Source organism: Salmo salar, chromosome 10 (genome assembly GCF_965601325.2).
Source record: "Salmo salar chromosome 10, fSalSal1, whole genome shotgun sequence".
In the NCBI taxonomy this organism is placed as follows: Eukaryota; Metazoa; Chordata; class Actinopteri; order Salmoniformes; family Salmonidae; genus Salmo; species Salmo salar.
Window position 1 is genome coordinate 54,376,334 of NC_138300.1, and position 19,218 is coordinate 54,395,551.

Sequence of the window (19,218 nt, forward strand, 5' to 3'; positions counted from 1 at the left end):
TAGGACTCCAGCGCACTGAGCCCAGTCCCTCTCATCCCCCGCAGTCACTCCCAGCAGATGCACTTACACACAGAGGACCATAAAACACTTGCTTTTCACTTACCAAGCAGGAAAAGGCGATTTGCTGATGAAATAGAAAGATGCATTTCATCTAGGATTAAATGAAAATATAATCTCAAATTTAGAGTGATAGGCATTTTTTTTTAAGCAGGTTTTTTCTTCTGGGCCTTAGCCTACATGATGTGTAAAAGGGCTTTCCTGTGCGTAATATGGTGCGTGTTTTTTGCGTTGTGTTCAGCTGCCCCAAAGGAGTGTGCGGGCACGGCCATACCTGCGGACACTAATCCTGGGATTAAACCCGAACACAAAGAGGACCTTGGAGATCAGAATGACACGCTACAGGAAGAGATGGACACGCATCATAACATTCTGACCCAGGTAGGTCCATGGTGACATCACCTAGCCTGTCATCAACTGGAAGAGTAGTTCATGTCAACAGATCTGTTATTTGCATTAGTCAATATTGATTCAGTATTTTAATATATGGTGGTGCTGAACGCATGCCTATAGTGAACACATGCCAATACTGAAAACATGCCTATAGTGGAAACATGCCTATACTGAAAACATGCCTATACTGAAAACATGCCAATACTGAAAACATGCCTATACTGAAAACATGCCTATACTGAAAACATGCCAATACTGAAAACATGCCTATACTGAAAACATGCCTATAGTGAAAACATGCCTATAGTGAAAACATGCCTATAGTGAAAACATGCCTATACTGAAAACATGCCTATACTGAAAACATGCCAATACTGAAAACATGCCTATAGTGAAAACATGCCTATACTGAAAACATGCCTATACTGAAAACATGCCAATACTGAAAACATGCCTATACTGAAAACATGCCTGTAGTGAAAACATGCCTATAGTGAAAACATGCCAATACTGAAAACATGCCTATACTGAAAACATGCCTATAGTGAAAACATGCCAATACTGAAAACATGCCTATACTGAAAACATGCCTATAGTGAAAACATGCCAATACTGAAAACATGCCTATACTGAAAACATGCCTATAGTGAAAACATGCCAATACTGAAAACATGCCTATACTGAAAACATGCCTATAGTGAAAACATGCCAATACTGAAAACATGCCTATACTGAAAACATGCCTATACTGAAAACATGCCAATACTGAAAACATGCCTATAGTGAAAACATGCCTATACTGAAAACATGCCTATACTGAAAACATGCCAATACTGAAAACATGCCTATACTGAAAACATGCCTGTAGTGAAAACATGCCTATAGTGAAAACATGCCAATACTGAAAACATGCCTATACTGAAAACATGCCTATAGTGAAAACATGCCAATACTGAAAACATGCCTATACTGAAAACATGCCTATAGTGAAAACATGCCAATACTGAAAACATGCCTATACTGAAAACATGCCTATAGTGAAAACATGCCAATACTGAAAACATGCCTGTAGTGAAAACATGCCTATACTGAAAACATGCCAATACTGAAAACATGCCTATACTGAAAACATGCCTATACTGAAAACATGCCTATACTGAAAGCATGCCAAAATGGAAAGCATGCCTTCACTAAAAACAGGGCACTATTGAAAGCATTCCTACACTGAAAAGTCCTATACTGAAAGCATGCCTATACTGAACATATGGTCAAAATGCATTTGTATCAAGTAAAATGTGTTCTGATTATACGTGGTGGAAAATGCGTCCGTCCTCTTCTCTTTGTAGCTGCTGGGTGATTATGACAAAGTGAAAGCCCTCTCGGAAGGCTCTGACTGTCGCTGTAAATGTGTTGTCAGACCCCTGAGCAGGAGCGCCTGCAGGCGGATAGAAGAAGGCAGCGACACGGCGCAGGACTACTACACGGTGGAGACGATCACCTCGGGGCCAGAGTGCAAGTGCGCCTGCATCGCTCCTCCGTCGGCGGTCAACCCCTGCGAGGGGGACTTCAGGTTGAAGCAGCTACGGGAAGCTGGGAAGGATAACATCAAGGTGATAGCCTGGATCTACTCCATCATATTTCAAATGATGACTGTCTGTGTCCTTCTCAACAGTGTCAAGTTGACGAGGGGCTATCAGTGTCACTGCAGCTTCTATCTTCTGACACCTTTTAGGATTCATTTGAGGATTTGGATGTTCAATTTCAAATTTTATACACATGGATGGAGTTTTATAGCATGTCTGTGCTGAGAGAGTAATCCCTATGGATGGGCTATGGAGTTTTATGGCATGTCTGTGCTGAGAGAGTAATCCCTATGGATGGGCTATGGAGTTTTATGGCATGTCTGTGCTGAGAGAGTAATCCCTATGGATGGGCTATGGAGTTTTATGGCATGTCTGTGCTGAGAGAGTAATCCCTATGAATGGGCTATGGAGTTTTATGGCATGTCTGTGCTGAGAGAGTAATCCTTATGGATGGGCTGTGGGAAATAGTTTGATTATGGCATGTCTGTGCTGAGAGAGTAATCCCTATGGATGGGCTGTGGGAAATAGTTTGATTATGGCATGTCTGTGCTGAGAGAGTAATCCCTATGGATGGGCTGTGGGAAATAGTTTGATAATGGCATGTCTGTGCTGAGAGAGTAATCCCTATGGATGGGCTGTGGGAAATAGTTTGATAATGGCATGTCTGTGCTGTGCTCAGAATGAGAGCAACCCGTCTGATGGAAATGACTTAATCCGTTCTAGCTCTCCATGATTACTGAATTGTTGGAGGGATCCTTCTATGGCCTGGATCTCCTGAAGCTCCACTCCGTCACCACTAAGCTCCTGGACCGTGTGGAAAACATTGAAAAGGTAAGTCCTCCATCACCGAGGAAGACAGCCTTATCTCACCTGTAAAGTGTAGGCTATATACATCATGGGCTGACGGGCACATACAGTACTTGGACAAAGGGAGTGAAATGAATCTGAGATGTGGTGAGCACAGCAGTACGCCCACACACTGAATGAAAACAGAACTCCATATGAAACAGTAAGTAGACTGGGTGTATACTGTATGTTGTAGATTAGGACAACCAGACGGGCCAGCTGAATGGAAGGAAACCAATCACTTAGAATAGAACGGGTCTCCCAGGAGCCATTACTCTGCTTTATTAGTGGTTCTGATGCATGCCACAGGCGACTGGCCTTTATGGACCTTGAGGTTGTGTCCAACACACTCCATTTAAATGATGGAAATTAGAAATGAATTATGCCTGAAGCATAACTTTTCTTAATGGAGACTCATATCTCCCTCACTAGCTTTAAGCACCAGCTGTCAGAGCAGCTCACAGATCACTGCACATAGCCCATCTGTAAACAGCACACCCATCTACCTCATCCCCATACTGTATTTATTTATCTTGCTCCTTTGCACCCCAGTATCTCAACTTGTACATTCATCTTCTGCACATCTAACATTCCACTGTTAATTGCTATGTTGTAATTACTTTGCCACCATGGCCTATTTATTGCCTTACCTCTCTTATCCTACCTCATTTGCACACGCTGTATATAGATTTTTCTACTGTATGTTTTGTTTATTCCATGTGTAACTCTGTTGTATGTGTCGAATTGCTATGCTTTATCTTGGTCAGGTCGCAGTTGCAAATGAGAACTTGTTCTCAACTAGCCTACCTGGTTAAATAAAGGTGAAATAAAAAATAAATAAAATATAAATTGTGAGTTAAACATTTTATGTCTTGAAAAACACCCTTCTTTGGTCAAGGTACCCTTTCTCAGAGAACATGCTCACTTATTGAGTGCCTGATATTTATTAAATGTAGCTGCTTGTGAATGAGATACAGTCTATTATAAAGTACCGACAAACATTGTCATCATTATTTTACCATAAGAAAACATCCTATATGTGTCCAACTAGAACCAAGCAGTCTCTCAGAACCACAGCCAGGATGAGGCTGGTCCAGGCCAAGAGAAGAGACCCTCTATCCAGCCACAGCAGGTGAAGGAGACACCACCCCCCTCGCTCCCCCTGAGGCAGGAGAAGAAGAGGCTGAGTGATGTGGCTACAGCCTATCAGAATAAAGAGGTGGGTAGGATCTGGGGGTCATCAGGTTTGGTAGCACTGCAGCACCAATGCTCTCGAGTGGCTTTACAAAAAAAACTTTAAAAAAAACACATTGGGATCCCATTGTATCAACATCGATTACTTTCTTCATGCCAGCAGCATACCACCCTGCATCCCACCGCTGGCTTGCCTCTGAAGCTAAGCAGGGTCGGTCCCTGAATGTGAGACCAAATGCTGCTGGAAGTGGTGTTGGAGGGCCAATAGGAGAAACTCTTTCCTCTGGTCTAAAAAAAGATCCCAATTCCCCAGGGCAGTGATCGGGGTCAATGTAAATAGTCCAGGTGGCTATTTGATTAATTGTTCAGCAGTCTTATGGTTTGAGGGTAGAAGCTGTTAAGGAGTCTTTTGGACCTAGACTTGGCGCTCCGGTACCACTTGCCGTGTGGTAGCAGAGAGAACAGTTATGACTTGGGTGACTAGAGTCTGTGACCATTTCTATGGCCTCCCTCTGACACCGCCTGGTATTGAGGTCCTGGATGGCAGGAAGCTTGGCCCCAGTGATGTACTGGGCAGTACGCACTACCCTCTGTAGTGACTTACGGTCGGATGCAGAGCAGTTGTCATGCCAGGCGGTGTTGTAACCGGTCAGAATGCTCTCGCTGGTGCAGCTGTAGAACCTTTTTGAGGATCTGGGGACCCATGCCAAGTCTTCTGAGGAGGAAAAGGTGCTGTCGTGCCCTCTTCACGACTCTCTTGGTGTGTTTGGAACATGATAGTTTGTTGGTGATGTGGACACCAAGGAACTTGAAACTCTCAACCCGCTCCACTACAGCCCCGTCGATGTTAATGGGGGTGTGTTCGGCCCTTTTCCTGTAGTCCACGATCAGCTCCGATGTCTTGCTCATGTTGAGGGAGAGGTTGTTGTCCTGGGACCACATGGCCAGGTCTCTGTCCTCCTCCCTATAGGCTGTCTCATCATTGTCAGTGATCAGGCCTACCACTGTTGTGTCATCAGCAACCTTAATGATGGCATTGGAGTCGTGCTTGGCCACGCAGTCATGGGTGAACAGGAGGGGACTGAGCACGCACCCCTGAGGGGCCCCTGTGTTAAGGATCAGCGTGGCAGATGTGTTGTTGCCTACCCTTACCACTTTGGGGCAGTCCATCAGGAAGTCCAGGATCCAATTGCAGAGAGAGGTGTTTAATCCCAGGGTCCTTAGCTAAGTGATGAGCTTTGTGGGCACTATGGTGTTGAATGCTGAGCTGTAGTCAATGAACAGCATTCTCACATAGGTTCCTTTTGTCCAGGTGGGAAAGGGCAGTGTGGAGTGCGATTGATATTGCGTCATCTGTGGATCTTTTGGGGCGGTATGCGAATTGGAGTGGGTCTAGGGTTTCCGGGATGATGTTGATGTGAGCCATGGCTACCGACGTGAGTGCGACGGGTCGGTAGTCATTTAGGCAGGTTACCTTTGCTTTCTTGGGTACAGGGACTATGGTGGTCTGCTTGAAACATGTAGCTATTACAGACTGTCAGGGAGAGGTTGAAAATGTCAGTGAAGACACTTGCCAGTTGGTCTGCTCACGCTCTGAGTACACGTCCTGGTAATCCGTCTGGCCTTGTGAATGTTGACCTGTTTGAAGGTCTTGCTCACATCAGCTATGGAGAGCTTGTTCACACAGTCGTCCGGAACAGCTGGTGCTCTCATGCATGCTTCAGTGTTGCTTGCCTCGAAGCGAGCATAAAAGGCATTTCGCTCGTCTGGTAGGCTCGCGTTAGTGGGAAGCTCACGGCTGGGTTTCCCTTTGTAGTCCGTAATAGTTTGCAAGCCCTGCCATATCCGATGAGCATCAGAGCCGGTGTAGTAGGATTCAATCTTATTCCTGTATTGACGTTTTGCCTGTTTGATGGTTCATCTGAGGGCATAGCGGGATTTATTATAATCGTACGGATTAGTGTCCCGCTCCTTGAAATGTTTACTCTTTGAAGAGGTAGGGTTTAAGTGCATTTGGAAGATGGGCACGGTCCTAGCTGTAGGGGTAAGCTGGTTCCACGATTGGGGTGCCAGGACAGAGAAGAGCTTGGACTGGGCTGAGCAGGAGCTGCCCTCCCGTAGGGGTGCGAGGGCCAAGAGACCAGAGGTGGCAGAACATGGTGTAGGTTTTGAGCATAGCCTGAGGGCAGGGAGGGGCAGTTCCTCTTGCTGCTCCGTAGGCAAGCACCATAGTGGATGCAAGTTCCGACTGGAAGCCAGTAGAGAGTGCGGAGGAGTGGGATGGGAGAACTTGGGAAGGTTGAAAATAGGCAGGCTGCAGCATTCTGGATAAGTTGCAAGGGTTTGATGGCACAAGCGGGGAGCCCAGCCAACAGCGAGTTGCAGTAGTCAAGACGGGAGATAAGTCCCTGGATTAGGACCTGTGCCGAGAATGACAGGGTCTAGTCCAGGGTCACGCCAAGGTTATTTGCACTCTGGGAGGGTGACACTGTTGAGTTATCAATCGTCTGAGCGGGCAGGCCTTCCCCGGGAGGAAGAGCAGCTCTGTCTTGTCAAGGTTGAGCTTGAGGTGGGCCGACATCCAAGCTGAGATATCTGCCAGGCACGCAGAGATGCATGTCGCCACCTGGGTGTCAGAAGAGGGAAAGGATAGAAATTGTTGAGTGTCACCCACATAGCAATACTAGGAGAAACCATGTGAGGATATGATGGAGACGAGTGACTTGGTGTATAGAGAGAAAAAGAGAGGGCCAAGAACCGAGCCCTGGGGGACACCAGTAGTGAGTGCATGTAGTGCAGACACATATCCTCTCTACGTCACCTGGTAGGAGCGGCCTGCCAGGTAGGTTGCAATCTAAGAGTGTGCAGAGTTTGAGATGCCCAGCTCTGAGAGGGTGGAGAGGAGGATCTGATGGTTCAAAGAGTCAAAGGCAGCGGATAGATCTAGTAGGATGAGAACAGAGGAGAGAGAGTCAGCTTTGGCTGTGTTGAGCCTCCGTGACACAGAAGAGCAGTCTTGGTTGAGTGACCCATCTTGTAGCCTGATTGGTTCAGGTCTGGAAGATTGTTCTGAGAGAGATAACGAGAGAGTTGATCAGAGACAGAACACTCAAGGGTTTTGGAAAGAAAAGAAGGGATACAGGTCTATAGTTTTTGACATCAGATGAGTCGAGTGTTAGTTTCTTAAGGAGGGAAGCGACTCGGGACATTTCGAAGTAAGAGGGGGCGCAGCCAGTGGTCAGGGATGAGTTGATGAGGGAAGTGAGGAATGGGAGAAGGTCTCCAGAGATGGTCTGGATAAGGGAGGAAGGGATGGGGGTCGAGTGGGCAGGTTGTTGGGTGGCCAGATCTCACTAGTCGCAGGATTTAATCTGGCGAGAGGGGAGAAAGAGGTCTAGGCGTAAGGTAGTTCTGTGTGAGTGAGACCAGTGGACTCAATAGGCTGAGTGAATGAAAAGCGGATGTCGTCAACCTTCTTTTCAAAGTGGTTGACAAAGTCGCCCGCAGAGAGGGAGGAGGAAGGGGGTGGAGGAGGGAGGAGAAGGTGTTAAAGAGTTTCCTAGAGTTAGAGGCAGAAGTTTCAAATGTAAAGTGATAGAAAGTGGCTTTAGCAGCAGATGAGAAGGTAGAGAGAAGGGAGTGATGATAGGTCCTCCAAAAGTTTTGTTTTCCTCAATTTTTGCTCAACTGCCCGCAGCCCTGTTCTGAGCTCGCAATGAGTAACTCAGCCACGGAGCAGGAGGGGAGGGCCGAGCCAGCCAGGAGGGTAAGGGGACAGTGCGAATCATAGGATGCGGAAAGGGAGGAGAGTAGGTTTGAAGAGGCGTAATCAGGAGGGAGAAGGATTTATCAGAAGGGAGAGAGAGGAGAGATGGGTAGGGGCTGCGTGGGTAGGAGGAGAGATGGGTAGGGGCTGCGTGGGTAGGAGGAGAGATGGGTAGGGGCTGCGTGGGTAGGAGGAGAGATGGGTAGGGGCTGCGTGGGTAGGAGGAGAGATGGGTAGGGGCTGCGTGGGTAGGAGGAGAGATGGGTAGGGGCTGCGTGGGTAGGAGGAGAGATGGGTAAGGGCTGTGTGGGTAGGAGGAGAGATGGGTAGGGGCTGCGTGGGTAGGAGGAGAGATGGGTAGGGGCTGCGTGGGTAGGAGGAGAGATGGGTAGGGGCTGCGTGGGTAGGAGGAGAACAGAGACCTGGAGGGTGGCCGCAGTGAGATTAGTAGGAGAACAGAGACTTGGAGGGGGATTGCAGTGAGATTAGTAGGAGAACAGCCTCTAGTAAAGATGAGGTCAAGCAAATTGCCTGCTTTGTGAGAGGGAGGGGACTGGGAAAGGGTGAGGTCAAAAGAGGCGAGGAAGGGAAAGAGAGAGTTTGAAATAAATTAATAGAAGACAGACGTCGAGAGGTTGAAGTTGCCAAGTACGAATAGGGGTGAGTCATCGTCAGGAAATGAGCTCATTCAAGGTGTCAAGCTCATTGAGGAACTCTTCAAAGGCACCTGGTGGGCGATAGAAGACAACAATGTAATGCTTGAGTTGACAAGTGACAGCATGGAATTCAAATGAGGAGCTGGACAGGTGAGAAAAAATTACATCTCCAGTTAGGAGAAATGAGTAGCCCTGTGCCGCAGCCGTGACGACCAGATGCTTTCAGACAATGAGAGGAAACGTAGTCAGATGGAGAGATCAGCTGAAGTAGCAGTGTTCTCTGAGGTTGATCCATGTCTCCGTCAGGGACAAAAGGTCAAAGGACTGAAGGGCAGAATAGGCTGAGAGGAACTCTTGACCGCAGATTGGCAGTTCCAAACGCTGCCAGAAACCAGGAATTCCACATGGGTTGTGCGCTCAGGGTACACACAATTATAAGAGTTGCAGCGTCTGTAAAGCCTACAGGAAGAGGAGTGAACAGGTATAGAAAACACACAAAATAACTAGGTAAGATACTCAAGTGCGAGACTGGAGCCTTCCTCTAGTTCCTTCCTCGAACAACCATCTTTGTTTCGGCGACGGTCTTACTTTTGCAGACGAGACCGCCACTTATAGCTCCCGCTGAAACACCAGGGGAGACTGAAGTACTAACACTAATTGCTAGTTGCCTAGCAGAGGTGAAGAGCACACCTCCTTGTACTAATTGCTGATTGCCTAGGAGAGGAGAAACCACTCCCCCTCCAATACAGGCACCGATTACCAAAATGACAATAGCCCCAAATTGTCCTGCCCCTTAATCCTGGTTGATGTGTCAACAATCATCTGCAAGTTATGAGCAGGCAGCACTTCACACACCAAGTAGGCTGCTGGGAAGACAGGCAGCACTTCACACACCAAGTAGGCTGCTGGGAAGACAGGCAGCACTTAATATAGATGGCCCTAGCTAGCAAAAAGACAGCAGTAGACAGCAGATAAAGACAACAATTATACTTATCACTCGTGGAGATATCTTGCTATAGAATGAAGCAGAGAGGAAGATGAAAACAGTCATGTGACCATTGCTTACAGAACACCAGTAATCATTGATTCCACATGGTGCTGATTGGTGCAGTCATGCTTTGGTGCAGTCATGCTTTGGCCAATGTATGACACTAACAGGCTGTATTAAAGGTCCAGTCAGTCAAAAATGTGATATTCCTGTATTTTATATCTATTTCCACACCGAGGTTGGAATCTTACAGTGAAATTGTGAAAATAATGATAATCCCCCCTCTCTGAAAAGACTGCCTGAAATGTCAGTCTGTTTTTAGTTAATAGACCAATAAGAATGCGAGTTCCAAACCTCTGCCAATAAGAGATTTTTTCTTCTTCAGTTTTCCCTTTCCCAGGTAAATTCTTTCTTGAGAAATTGCTCTGTTAAGAAGCTATTTCTGTTTATTGTTTACCATTTTAATTGAGTAAGGTACTTAATTGTTAACCAGCAATGATTTGATATGGAGAAATAAAAAAAAGTCTGCATTCAACCTTTAACACAATTTCCTGACAAAAACACATTTATAATTCAAAATATGACTTTTATTTTCATCAAACAGTTCCATCACCTCCTTAGTCCTCCTTACTGCCAGGAACACTCAGTTCTCCTTACTGCCAGGATCATTCAGTCCTCCTTACTGCCAGGAACACTCAGTCCTCGTTACTGCTAGGAACACTCAGTCCTCGTTACTGCTAGGAACACTCAGTCCTCCTTACTGCCAAGAACACTCAGTCCTCCTTACTGCCAGGAACACTCAGTTCTCCTTACTGCCAGGAACACTCAGTCCTCCTTACTGCCAGGAACACTCAGTTCTCCTTACTGCCAGGAACACTCAGTCCTCCTTACTGCCAGGAACACTCAGTCCTCCTCACTACCAGGAACACTCAGTCCTCCTTACTACCAGGAACACTCAGTCCTCCTCACTGCCAGGAACACTCAGTCCTCCTTATTACCAGGAACACTCAGTCCTCCTTACTGCTAGGAACACTCAGTCCTCCTTACTACCAGGAACACTCAGTCCTCCTTACTACCAGGAACACTCAGTCCTCCTTATTACCAGGAACACTCAGTCATCCTTACTACCAGGAACACTCAGTCCTCCTTATTACCAGGAACACTCAGTCATCCTTACTACCAGGAACACTCAGTCCTCCTTATTACCAGGAACACTCAGTCATCCTTACTACCAGGAACACTCAGTCCTCCTTATTACCAGGAACCCTCAGTCCTCCTTACTACCAGGAACACTCAGTCCTCCTTACTACCAGGAACACTCAGTCCTCCTTATTACCAGGAACACTCAGTCCTCCTTACTACCAGGAACACTCAGTCCTCCTTATTACCAGGAACACTCAGTCCTCCTTACTGCTAGGAACACTCAGTCCTCCTTACTACCGGGAACAGTCAGTGCTCCTTACTACCAGGAACACTCAGTCCTCCTTACTACCAGGAACACTCAGTCCTCCTTATTACCAGGAACACTCAGTCATCCTTACTACCAGGAACACTCAGTCCTCCTTATTACCAGGAACACTCAGTCATCCTTACTACCGGGAACACTCAGTCATCCTTACTACCAGGAACACTCAGTCATCCTTACTACCAGGAACACTCCGTCCTCCTTTAATATAGACTTTAATATAACGGCACGTCATACATTTCAGATAACAACCGCAGTCATTTGTGGCTTGGCAGGTCCAGTGGATTATTCATCCGGTATAGGAGTGGATGTGGATATTACAGAGGCATCCAGCCAGGCTAGTGGATGTGGATATTACAGAGGCATCCAGCCAGGCTAGTGGATGTGGATATTACAGAGGCATCCAGCCAGGCTAGTGGATGTGGATATTACAGAGGCATCCAGCCAGGCTAGTGGATGTGGATATTACAGAGGCATCCAGCCAGGCTAGTGGATGTGGATATTACAGAGGCATCCAGCCAGGCAAGTGGATGTGGATATTACAGAGGCATCCAGCCAGGCTAGTGGATGTGGATATTACAGAGGCATCCAGCCAGGCTAGTGGATGTGGATGTTACAGAGGCATCCAGGCAGGCTAGTGGATGTGGATATTACAGAGGCATCCAGGCAGGCTAGTGGATGTGGATATTACAGAGGCATCCAGCCAGGCTAGTGGATGTGGATATTACAGAGACATCCAGGCAGGCTAGTGGATGTGGATATTACAGAGGCATCCAGCCAGGCTAGTGGATGTGGATGTTACAGAGGCATCCAGCCAGGCTAGTGGATGTGGATATTACAGAGGCATCCAGCCAGGCTAGTGGATGTGGATGTTACAGAGGCATCCAGCCAGGCTAGTGGATGTGGATATTACAGAGGCATCCAGCCAGGCTAGTGGATGTGGATATTACAGAGGCATCCAGCCAGGCTAGTGGATGTGGATATTACAGAGGCATCCAGCCAGGCTAGTGGATGTGGATATTACAGAGGCATCCAGCCAGGCTAGTGGATGTGGATATTACAGAGGCATTCAGCCAGGCTAGTGGATGTGGATATTACAGAGGCATCCAGCCAGGCAAGTGGATGTGGATATTACAGAGGCATCCAGCCAGGCTAGTGGATGTGGATATTACAGAGGCATCCAGCCAGGCTAGTGGATGTGGATATTACAGAGGCATCCAGCCAGGCTAGTGGATGTGGATATTACAGAGGCATCCAGCCAGGCTAGTGGATGTGGATATTACAGAGGCATCCAGGCAGGCTAACGCCATCCTCTTTATAGGGCACTACTTTTAATTAGAGTAGTGAGCCCTATTAGAGCCCTGTTAGAGCCCTGTTAAAGCCCTATTAAGAGCCATGTTAGAGCCCTGTTAGAGCCCTGTTAAAGCCCTATTAAGAGCCCTGTTAGAGCCCTTGTCAAAAGTATTTTAAAATGTTTATTTTACTAGGCAAGTAACATTCTTATTTTTAATGACGTCTAGGAACAGTGGGTTAACTGCCTTGTTCAGGGGCAGAACGACAGATGTTTACCTGGTCAGCTCGGAGATTCAATCTTGCAACCTTTCGGTTACTGGCCCAACGCTCTAACCACTAGGCTACCTGCCGCCCCAAAAGTAGTGCACTATATCGGGAATAGGGTGCCATTTGGTATGCACCCAGGGAAACGGTCCAGCGGGGACGGGCGGACCTGGACACTACGTTCAAATTATTCAATATATTGATATGTTGTCTCAAGAGTATGTTCAGTTCCTTTCAAATGTTTCTTGTTTTCACTTATCAAAACATACTCTGACAATAATGGCACAACTTGAGGGGAACGAGAATAAGAAAACAAATCCAGGACAGAACTCAATTTGTAATGTCTGTCAGGATACTTCTGCCAGGTATTGTGTAATCATTGTGCTTGTTTATCAGGATACTTCTGACCGTTTCTTTTTCAAACTGATAAGAATGGGTATGTTTCATCCTCTTGACAGGAGAGGCATGAGGAGAGATTTGATGGAGGCCATGATTCCTCCAGACCCTTAATTAAGACAGATGCTTCAGGACCAGGACCCAGCCCCACCCCCCAGGTGACTGCCCAGGTGATCCCAGAGGTGACCCCCCAGGATGGGGCCAGCCAAGCGAGCCAGGTGGTGTCCCAGGGGGTGTCCCAGGGGGTGTCCCAGGGGGTGAAGACTGGCCCCAAAGGGATGGTGATCAGAGGGATGACCTTCTACAAGTTTGACCAAATGGTGGCTGATGACGGGGAGCCAGGGGAGAATTGTGAGTTCTGACTTTGAGATCTCAGATCTTATTGAGCTCATCAGACGGACAACATATCTATCTCTGTCTTTTCCACAAACTGCTATTTAGAATGGCTGGTCCCTGGCTATGCTGAAACAGCAGCTGTAAACAGCTGATGTAAAGTCACAAGCAGTCAGGGTCATTTCCACAGAGCCTCAGCATCACAAGCAGCCAGGGTCATTTCCACAGAGCCTCAGCATCACAAGCAGCCAGGGTCATTTCCACAGAGCCTCAGCATCACAAGCAGCCAGGGTCATTTCCACAGAGCCTCAGCATCACAAGCAGCCAGGGTCATTTCCACAGAGCCTCAGCATCACAAGCAGCCAAGGTCATTTCCACAGAGCCTCAGCATCACAAGCAGCCAGGGTCATTTCCACAGAGCCTCAGCATCACAAGCAGCCAGGGTCATTTCCACAGAGCCTCAGCATCACAAGCAGCCAGGGTCATTTCCACAGAGCCTCAGCATCACAAGCAGCCAAGGTCATTTCCACAGAGCCTCAGCATCACAAGCAGCCAGGGTCATTTCCACAGAGCCTCAGCATCACAAGCAGCCAGGGTCATTTCCACAGAGCCTCAGCATCACAAGCAGCCAAGGTCATTTCCACAGAGCCTCAGCATCACAAACAGCCAGGGTCATTTCCACAGAGCCTCAGCATCACAAGCAGCCAGGGTCATTTCCACAGAGCCTCAGCATCACAAGCAGCCAGGGTCATTTCCACAGAGCCTCAGCATCACAAGCAGCCAGGGTCATTTCCACAGAGCCTCAGCATCACAAGCAGCCAAGGTCATTTCCACAGAGCCTCAGCATCACAAGCAGCCAGGGTCATTTCCACAGAGCCTCAGCATCACAAGCAGCCAGGGTCATTTCCACAGAGCCTCAGCATCACAAGCAGCCAGGGTCATTTCCACAGAGCCTCAGCATCACAAGCAGCCAAGGTCATTTCCACAGAGCCTCAGCATCACAAGCAGCCAGGGTCATTTCCACAGAGCCTCAGCATCACAAGCAGCCAGGGTCATTTGGCTCTTTTAATAGTGTTTGTATTTCTTTCAAGAGCTGGAATTACTCGTCTTGGTGTCACAGTCAGAAGTGCCCGCCTTACAGGCCGTCATCTCTTCTGTTTAACATTAAACTGACCATTTTGTCCTGATGTGTAAACTATTGTTTGTATTATTTTCTCTGACCAGTCTTTGAGTATGATTCGTTCAGTGGCGACGGCCCAGTCAACCTCCTCATCGAGGAGCAGCTTATCCAGCACAGAGCCCCTCAAAGAGCCAAAGAGAAGGCGGGACCAAGAGCTGCTCGGCCAAAGAGCAGAGACCAAGTAGGAGGAGCCAGGCAGACCAGCCAATCAACACATCCCATCCAAACGCAACCCGACACTGTAGCAACAGTGACTTCTAAGACGACTGCATTCCCCACAGGACATACAGCAGAGGACCTGACGGTCACCTCCACCAGGAACGCTGATATTAACTCAACCACCACAGGACATACAGCAGAGGACCAGACGGTCACCTCCACCAGGAACGCTGATATCAACTCAACCACCACAGGACATACAGCAGAGGACCAGACGGTCACCTCCACCAGGAACGCTGATATTAACTCAACCACCACAGGACATACAGCAGAGGACCTGACGGTCACCTCCACCAGGAACGCTGATATTAACTCAACCACCACAGGACATACAGCAGAGGACCAGACGGTCACCTCCACCAGGAACGCTGATATTAACTCAACCACCACAGGACATACAGCAGAGGACCTGACGGTCACCTCCACCAGGAACGCTGATATCAACTCAACCACCACAGGACATACAGCAGAGGACCAGACGGTCACCTCCACCAGGAACGCTGATATCAACTCAACCACCACAGGACATACAGCAGAGGACCTGACGGTCACCTCCACCAGGAACGCTGATATTAACTCAACCACCACAGGACATACAGCAGAGGACCTGACGGTCACCTCCACCAGGAACGCTGATATCAACTCAACCATGGCTGAGACCACTGGTCACACCACCACTAGAGGAACTGAGAGGCCCATCCCCATGATGGTCAAACCAGCCAGCATCACTCAGACCACAGAGGGACCAGTCACTACAACAACCGCTCCGGTATCCAAGGAGACCATGAGGCGGACGACAGTCAGACCGACTGACACACCTGTCATGGCCTTGGAAAGCACTGGTTTGGAATCACTAAGGGCCTTGGAAGTGAAAAACAAAAGACTATCAGAGACCATTGCAAGCACTAGTACAGTCGACAAGCTCAACACTCAGAGACTACCAATAACTACAGAGGCTTCGACCATCAACACAAAGACCACTACAGTTGAGACGACAACTGCTGCTTTGACAATAACTCCTAAAATGCCCACAACAACGGTCTTGCTAGCGACTACCGCATCGCCAACGGAAAGCTCTAGGTTGACTTTGTCTCCCACAACACAGAGGCAGACCACCCCCTCCTCCACTAGACCACCAGCCACCACCACCTCTACCACCACCACCACCACCTCTACTACCACCACCATCGGCCAGCCTCAACCTGCCAGACGCAGGTACAGCATCAGCTGGGAGGAGGAGGGAGGGACCCCTGAGGACCCAAAGGAACCAGGGCAACAAACATCCACCAGGAAGCTTGGTAGGTTCTTCTTATCGTTCCACATTAAAATACTACTAGGGTAGGTTAATGTCATTCATTAAGGGTTTATGATTATTTAGTTTAATCAGGTGCATCAGTATAGGGTTAGAACACAGGAGAGAGTTATGATTGGACTATCTGGGTAGCGGTCCCCCAGGAGAGGGTTGTAATTGGACTGTCTGGGTAGCGGTCCCCCAGGAGAGGGTTGTGATTGGACTGTCTGGGTAGCGGTCCCCCAGGAGAGGGTTGTGATTGGACTGTCTGGGTAGCGGTCCCCCAGGAGAGGGTTGTGATTGGACTGTCTGGGTAGCGGTCCCCCAGGAGAGGGTTGTGATTGGACTGTCTGGGTAGTGGTCCCCCAGGAGAGGGTTGTGATTGGACTGTCTGTGTAGCGGTCCCCCAGGAGAGAGTTATGATTGGACTGTCTGGGTAGCGGTCCCCCAGGAGAGGGTTGTGATTGGACTGTCTGGGTAGCGATCCCCCAGGAGAGAGTTATGATTGGACTATCTGGGTAGTGATCCCCCAGGAGAGGGTTGTGATTGGACTGTCTGGGTAGCGATCCCCCAGGAGAGAGTTATGATTGGACTGTCTGGGTAGCGATCCCCCAGGAGAGGGTTGTAATTGGACTATCTGGGTAGTGATCCCCCAGGAGAGGGTTGTGATTGGACTATCTGGGTAGCGATCCCCCAGGAGAGAGTTATGATTGGACTGTCTGGGTAGTGATCCCCCAGGAGAGGGTTGTGATTGGACTGTCTGGGTAGCGATCCCCCAGGAGAGAGTTATGATTGGACTGTCTGGGTAGCGATCCCCCAGGAGAGGGTTGTGATTGGACTATCTGGGTAGTGATCCCCCAGGAGAGGGTTGTGATTGGACTGTCTGGGTAGCGGTCCCCCAGGAGAGGGCTGTGATTGGACTGTCTGGGTAGTGATCCCCCAGGAGAGGGTTGTGATTGGACTGTCTGGGTAGTGATCCCCCAGGAGAGAGTTATGATTGGACTATCTGGGTAGTGATCCCCCAGGAGAGGGTTGTGATTGGACTGTCTGGGTAGTGATCCCCCAGGAGAGGGTTGTGATTGGACTGTCTGGGTAGCTGTTCCCCAGGAGAGGGTTGTGATTGGACTATCTGGGTAGTGATCCCCCAGGAGAGGGTTGTGATTGGACTGTCTGGGTAGCGATCCCCCAGGAGAGAGTTATGATTGGACTATCTGGGTAGTGATCCCCCAGGAGAGGGTTGTGATTGGACTGTCTGGGTAGCGATCCCCCAGGAGAGAGTTATGATTGGACTGTCTGGGTAGTGATCCCCCAGGAGAGGGTTGTGATTGGACTGTCTGGGTAGCGATCCCCCAGGAGAGAGTTATGATTGGACTGTCTGGGTAGTGATCCCCCAGGAGAGGGTTGTGATTGGACTATCTGGGTAGCTGTTCCCCAGGAGAGGGTTGTGATTGGACTGTCTGGGTAGCAGTCCCCCAGGAGAGAGTTATGATTGGACTATCTGGGTAGCAGTTTCCCAGGAGAGGGCTGTGATTGGACTGTCTGGGTAGCAGTCCCCCAGGAGAGAGTTATGATTGGACTATCTGGGTAGCGGTCCCCCAGGAGAGGGTTGTGATTGGGTACACTGCTCTAACTGACAATCTGTGTATCCACAGGAGAGTGTAAGGACACTCTGTCCACCATCTCTGAGCCAGTCCTCCATAACACCTACGGCCGGAATGAGGGGGCCTGGATGAAGGATCCTCTGGCCAACAACGACAAGATCTACGTCACTAACTACTACTACGGAAACAACCTGCTGGAGTTTCGCAACATGGAGACTTTCAAATTAGGTATTTAGCTATTTTTTTCACAATCCTTCATGTTCCTTGCCTCCTCAGAGAGGAACTTGTCATTAGATTTTTATAATGGTGTTATACTGAGGCCAGATTCAGATTCTTTCATTTTCAGATGATTGTGTCATTTATCTTGATTCTGTCTGTGGCCATACGTTATCTCTTTGTTTTCTTTCCCCACAAGGACGCTTCACCAACTCCTACAAGCTTTCCTACAACTGGATCGGAACGGGACATGTGGTCTATGACGGAGCCTTCTACTATAACCGCGCCTTCTCCCGTGACGTCATCAAGTTCGACCTGCGTCTGCGCTACGTGGCGGCCTGGACCACGCTGCACGACGCCGTGTTCCACGAGGTCTCCACACCATGGCAATGGCGAGGTCACTCCGACGTCGACTTCGCAGTGGACGAGAGCGGCCTGTGGGTCATCTACCCTGCACTGGACGATGAGGGCTTCCTACAGGAAGTGATCGTCCTGACGCGGCTGAACCCCTCTGACCTCAGCACCCAGAGGGAGACTACCTGGAGGACAGGCCTCAGGAGGAACCGCTATGGGAACTGCTTTATCGTGTGTGGCGTCCTGTACGCCGTCGACAGCTACAACGAGAAGGACGCCAACCTGTCGTACGCCTTCGACACGCACACCAACACCCAGATGGTTCCCAGAATGCCCTTCACCAACAACTACACCTACACCACACAGATCGACTACAACCCCAAGGAGGGAAAGTTGTACGCCTGGGACAACGGACACCAGGTCACGTACAACGTCGACTTTGCCTACGTTTACCCCTTGCAAGAGGTCGGGAAAGGTCACTTTGTTTTTGTATAAAATAATTACCAGAAGTGAAAAGAGCAAAGAGATTCTATGAGTTGAAGTGGATTGTAGACCAGTCCTCCTGGCCACTCATGTCAGCCTTTATAAAGCCTTTATAAAGCTTGCTGTTCTGTCACTGTGTTTGATTTGTTTTTATTGACCTGACAATTTGTTTAAACAGTAGAGAAGCTACAATATGCAAAACTTTTGCTGTAGTCTAAAGAACATATGTTGTATATACTGTAATATAAACCATTGTGAGAGAAATGAATGTACTGTAGAGGAATACAACATTGCACTCAAGACTTGGGCTATAGATGAAGACATTACTTCACCAAAACAGTTAGTTCCCAACCATGACAACAGCAGTGTGGGTTAAAATGTCACTAGATATTTTGTTTTATACTCATTTTTATACCTACAGTGCCTTCAGAAAGTATTCATACCCCTTGACTTATTCCACATGTTGTGTTACAGCCTGAATTCAAAATGGATTAAATATATTTGGTTTCTTACCCATCTACACAAAATACCTGATATTGACAAAATAAAAACATGTTTTTAGAAATGTTTGTAAATTTATTGAAAATGAAATACAGAAATATCTAATTTACATAAGTATTCACACTGTTGAGTCAGTACT

At 48.3% G+C, this 19,218-nt stretch overlaps 1 protein-coding gene across 1 annotated transcript; it reads left to right on the forward strand.

Moving 5' to 3' along the window:
* Positions 1-3: 3 nt before the first annotated feature.
* On the forward strand, positions 4-19,143 carry olfml2ba (olfactomedin-like 2Ba). Its single transcript, XM_014123465.3, has 8 exons — positions 4-438; positions 1,797-2,060; positions 2,757-2,864; positions 3,931-4,098; positions 12,964-13,252; positions 14,459-15,931; positions 17,577-17,753; positions 17,941-19,143. The coding sequence occupies exons 1-8, from the start codon at positions 238-240 to the stop codon at positions 18,588-18,590; spliced, it is 3,330 nt and encodes a 1,109-aa protein (XP_013978940.2). The 5' UTR covers positions 4-237; the 3' UTR covers positions 18,591-19,143.
* The last annotated feature ends 75 nt before the right edge of the window (positions 19,144-19,218 follow it).